The following is a 5808-nucleotide window of genomic DNA, read 5'->3' as shown; positions in this document are numbered from 1 at the left end:
CTAATGAGAAGAACCGGTAAGTTAACTGCTATCTTTCAACTATGATCTATATAATATTTAGATATTTTTGTTGTATCCTGACGGGCTGTAGCTGTACCGAAAAGCCTTCCTTTAAATACATGATAGGTCACGTGGAACATGTTCCAATTTTTGCATGACCTATTTCTGTTGCATTAAGTGCATATGTGGTACTGTATAACTACTATTATGGAACAGGAGGCAAACTGTCACGAAGATTACCTGATAGAAAGTATACTTAACCATCTAAACTATGACTATGTTTTACTAGTAGCAGACTTTAATTCTATAATAAAATTTTAATTTAATAGTTTGAGTATCTACTTAAGGCTTATCCACATTCTTACGTTTTTTTTTTATTATGAAGAATTGCAAAAGAAACATTTTGAAATGACTATGACTATAATTTATTTAATGATGTAAAGTATGGATTACATTAATTAACTTATACTTTTGGGTAGTAAGTTGTTTCAAACTTCTTTTTGCTTCTTGGATAAGGCCTTAACACTTTTGGAATATAGGGGGGCAGATGTTCATCAAGCCGCCTGTTGAATGGATTAATATCAAATTCAAATGGTTTCCTCTTAGCTTCGAAAAATCTAGTATTAAATTTAATCTTATATATCTTTTCCCAGAGATAGAGTTCCGGTGGCAAGAAATGCTTAGGTCTGTTTGAAACTATATGTTTGTATGTTGATTCTAACCAACAGCGTCTGTTATCATCTTCAATATCCGCAATTATCTGTTCTTCCTTGCCTAGGAACGGTGCCATGTCATGGTCTCTTTCTTCTGGGCCATTTAAATAAAATTGTACCAACATTTTCAATACACCTTCATTCAAGCCTTTCACTTTACCATCTTCAATAGAATCATATAAAGGCAAAGGCTTTGTACCAAAACATATGTTATATTTAGGGTTATTGTCGACTTTATCACTATGCATGGTAATTGTATTTAACTGATAGACATAAAAAGACATGAGATGACCATTGGTTATGATAGCTTGCGTCACTAATGGATAAGTCAGGTCATTGTAAGTTGTAAAGCCTTTATAATTGGCCTGAGCTAACAGCCATCCAAAACTAGCCTTAATAGCTTGACAATGGAGTGCTTCCAGGTTGTCTTCTTCACCATATGACTCACTTCTATCTAGAAGGTGACCACGGCCGTGATAAGATAGCAGACCAAATTCATCACAATCCCCTGGCCAAAAACCTAAAAAAACAAGTTTAGCTACATTACCAATTGTTTATAAAACTTCTGTGTAAACCATCATGCAAACTTAACAGAATAATAAATTAATCTAGAGACTAGTAAAAAATTTATTAAAATTGGACTATATTTTTTACAGATAACAAGATACAATTTTAAATTAAATAAACATACAAAACTATTTACTCATGAATAGCTTCAAACATATTATTATTTTACCTGGAATATTAGTACCATGTCGATAGTTTGAATAATATCCCAATGTTTCTGGTACACAGGAATACGATGGCACCTTAAATTCTGGATTTTCAGCTTCACTGTATGGTATTACTGGCTTCAAAGGGAACTGATTCCTTATTGTTAACAACGGAGAACCTATTGAGCATAAAACATGGTACTTTCATTCATTATGGAAAATGATGTTTTCTGTTCTTGTATACATTTTTGTGTAAGTAATATAAAATATAATAGATTTTAGATTGCAAAAGCGAAATTCCTTTCTCCCTTGTGACTAATGAACCCTTATTAGCCTGAGGAATGCCTGGTTTATATGTGTACTTCACTTAGACACACTACATCTATTGTGCACACAACACTTGTGTAATGTGTGTACACAAAAGTTCTTGTGAGATGGTAGTCAAAAATGCATGGACGGATATATGTGAGCTTAAAGGGATTGTCGCTTTCAATGTATTGGAGTTAATGGACACATCCAATGCGTAAACTCGCAGGCTTTGATAATGCACATTATTATCATGATTGCTATAAAATGTTTCATGAATGCCTTGTCAATTAGAAGCTGATTACACTGTGCTCGGTTTTGCAGTCTTTAATGCTATTCATACCGTAACCGTACCGTAACAGCCTGTGAATGTCCCACTGCTGGGCTAAAGGCCTCCTCTCCTCATTTTGAGGAGAAGGTTTTGGAGCTTATTCCACCACGCTGCTCCAATGCGGGTTGGTGGAATACACATGTGGCAGAAGTTCAGTTAAATTAGACACATGCAGGTTTCCTCACGATGTTTTCCTTCACCGTAAAGCACGAGATAAATTATGATCACAAATTAAGCACATGAAAATTCAGTGGTGCTTGCCCAATGCTATTCATAAAATGTGAATATCTATGCTATTGTAAGGATCATAATCTGAAAATGATTTATTATTGTATAGCAGCTTTAAGTGCTAAGGCAAGGAAATGTGGCTGAAAGACTCCATTCTCGCAAGAGCCCAATCATGGGCACTTTGAACAGTGCAGGCAAAATCTGTTTCCATATTAACCTCTCAGGTGTTATTACATATATATATACGAAGAAACTGAACCCATCATCTACATGATGGCTTCAGTTTCTTCGTGTCTACCTTTAGCAGCCCTTCTTGCAAATTAAGACTAGTTAACATACAACAACTTCATATTAAAAATAATTTTGAATACTAGCCTATTATTGATGAATTCCTTATACAACCTACTCAGCACAGGTGTTTAACAGTGATAACCGAGATTCTGGATTTGTGGCGGCGCAGCGGAGTTGCAGGACACAGTGAGGTTACGAGAAGGAACTTTACACAGAGATTGTCTCAATAGCTCTGAGTTTTTTTGGTAAGTTTTATTTTTAGGACTCGGCTTGATTATAATAAATGTTTTTAATAATATTCAAAGTTAATGATTATTTATTTACTCACCCAAGTATTGCACGGGCCTGTCAAGAGATTCATGTGCTCTATCTTTTAGCCATTTAAATTTCTTCCTCCAATTAACTACATTATTTGGGACATCAACTCCACCAACGAACCAGAATGCTTCATGACGAGGATCATAATCAACCTATAAATGTATTCTAAGCATTATCTATAGAATCTTAAGCGATGATCGTGGGTTCAAACCCGGGCAAGCACCACTGAATTTTCATGTGCTTAATTTGTGATTATAATTCATCTCGTGCTTTACGGTGAAGGAAAACATCGTGAGGAAACCTGCATGTGTCTAATTTCACTGAAGTTCTGCCACGTGTGAATTCTACCAACCCGCATTGGAGCAGCATGGTGGAATAAGCTCCAAACCTTTTCCTCAAAAAGAGGAGAGGAGGCCTTTAACCCAGCAGTGGGACATTCACAGGCTGTTACGGTTACGGTTTATATAGTAATATATAATTTTATACTATACTAATTTAAATATACATTCATTATTAAATAAAGAAAAAAAGGAAGACAACTGAGTTTTACCTGTGATGAAAGAATATGAGATACTTTATCAGTTAAATTGTTTGATATTATTCTATTTATTTGTCTAACAACATTTCTTGTCTTTGCATTTTCAATCTGTTGTTGTTCGGGTTTATCAACAATTGTCGCAAATTTATGCCTGTAAAGATATTTTCATTAAGCGACAAACTTTACTTCAGTAATACAATTCTAAAGAGAACTGTTACATCAAATTCTTTACCAAACTTGTATTATAATGTGGGCAACTCAATTATGTTGATTTTTTTAATTTTATACAAGAAAAGATGAGACACTCACTCCACCCCTTCATTTTCTATAGCTATGCATTCTTCAATATAGGGTTTTATTTCTTGCACCACAGCATCTGCCACTGTCGACGACTGCGAATAAATATCCGGAAGCTTATCCAAATAATTAAAACTCGTTCTTGTATAATGTTGCACCAAAGGTAATGCATTGTACGGTACTTTATCGTCGTTCAGTATAACGCATTTCCAACCGTAATATCGTGGCATATTTAAAGCTATTTGTTTTTCTTCGACCGTATTTATTTTTTCTATTTTTTTATGGACTGCTTCTCTTTCTCGTAATTTTCTAGCTTGTAAGCTCATGTCTAATATTGGAGGATATACTGGTGCTTCAGTGTATTCACTCTCCTCTGCTTGTATAGCTTGGGCATATCTTCTATATATGAGTTTCCTTAATTTAGGAAATGTTCCATTTATACGAAGCAAACGCATTTTTATTCAATACTAAAACCATATGATTGTCTATTTTAATTGAATAACAATAAGAAGTAATAGGTAGGTACGGACTAATGTGAGGTTACTTAAACGTCAATAGTTGGTTAAGTGTTGCAAGTTGCAACTCGCAAGATAATATTTTCAATATTTTAACCGCATAAATAATTATATTGCTAAATATCTGTACACCAATCGTATAAAAGCAATTTAAAAAACATTACTGTTAAAATTATCTTTGAATAGTCCTTATCTTACCAATACAACCAATAAATGTTATAAAACATCCAGTTTCTGTATAAAAATGAATAAATTATTACGTCAATTCAGTTTTTGAGACATACAATTAATTATATAACAAATAAATATGTAATAAATTATGGACACAAAGCTTTTTTTCCCTTCATTTAACAAGTATCAGTTGAGCGTCGACGTTATTAATATTTTGTTTGATGGTTGCTGTCATTAGTACAAAAGTATTAAACGTAGACAGAGAAACAAATAGACCAAGAAATCATGAAACCGCGATTGAGGCAAAGATAGTTTGTCAATGTTGCGTATAACGTTGCCATAGTAACTGATTCACTGTTTTGGGAGATAAATGATTCTCAGGATTTAATCAAAACAAATAGAGGTTTTTAAATTTTACTTTTTCATATTTCAATCAACAGCCAATCGTTGTCCACTGCTGAACATAGAGCTCTCCCAAGGTGCGCCAAAGCTCCCTGTCCTTCGCCTTCTGCATCCAGTTGGTGCCCGCCACCTTCTTAAGGTCGTCGGTCCACCTGGCTGGAGGGCGCCCTACGCTGCGCTTGCCGATTCGCGGTCTCCACTCTAGGACTCGTCTGCTCCAACGGCCATCGGTCCTACGACATACGTGACCAGCCCACTGCCACTTCAGCCTGCTAATTTTGCAAGCCATGTCGGTGACTCCGGTTCTTTTCCGGATAATCTCATTTCTGATCTTATCCTTCAAAGATACTCCGAGCATAGCTCGCTCCATAGCACGCTGAGCGACTTTGAATTTGTGGACTAGTCCCGCAGTTAGTGTCCACGTTTCGGCACCGTATGTCATGGCAGGTAAGACGCATTGGTTGAAGACTTTCGTACCGTACCGTAACAGCCTGTGAATGTCCCACTGCTGGGCTAAAGGCCTCCTCTCCTCTTTTTGAGGAGAAGGTTTGGAGCTTATTCCACCACGCTGCTCCAATGCGGGTTGGTAGAATTCACATGTGGCAGAACTTCAGTGAAATTAGACACATGCAGGTTTCCTCACGATGTTTTCCTTCACCGTAAAGCACGAGATGAATTATAATCACAAATTAAGCACATTTTTTTTTTTTTTTTTTTTTTTTTTTTTTTTTTTTTTTTTTTTTTTTTTTTTATAGAATAGGAAGGCGGACGAGCATATGGGCCACCTGATGGTAAGTGGTCACCAACGCTCTTAGACATTAGCATTGTAAGAAATGTCAACCATCGCTTACATATCCAATGCGCCACCAACCTTGGGAACTAAGATTTTATGTCCCTTGTGCCTGTAATTACACTGGCTCACTCACCCTTCAAACCGGAACACAACAATATCAAGTATTGCTGTTTTGCGGTAGAATATCTGATG

At 35.8% G+C, this 5808-nt stretch overlaps 1 protein-coding gene across 1 annotated transcript; it reads right to left on the bottom strand.

Annotated features, from left to right (window-relative positions):
• Nucleotides 1-409: 409 nt before the first annotated feature.
• Nucleotides 410-4284, bottom strand: LOC126773126 (28S ribosomal protein S30, mitochondrial). The gene is made up of 5 exons (XM_050493748.1): nucleotides 3748-4284; nucleotides 3451-3589; nucleotides 2911-3052; nucleotides 1450-1605; nucleotides 410-1233 (listed from the first exon to the last, which is right to left on the bottom strand). The coding sequence occupies exons 1-5, from the start codon at nucleotides 4188-4190 to the stop codon at nucleotides 464-466; spliced, it is 1650 nt and encodes a 549-aa protein (XP_050349705.1). The 5' UTR covers nucleotides 4191-4284; the 3' UTR covers nucleotides 410-463.
• Nucleotides 4285-5808: the final 1524 nt, after the last annotated feature.

This window comes from Nymphalis io, chromosome 14 (genome assembly GCF_905147045.1).
Source record: "Nymphalis io chromosome 14, ilAglIoxx1.1, whole genome shotgun sequence".
In the NCBI taxonomy this organism is placed as follows: domain Eukaryota; kingdom Metazoa; phylum Arthropoda; class Insecta; order Lepidoptera; family Nymphalidae; genus Nymphalis; species Nymphalis io.
This window is presented reverse-complemented; position numbering and strand designations above follow the sequence as displayed.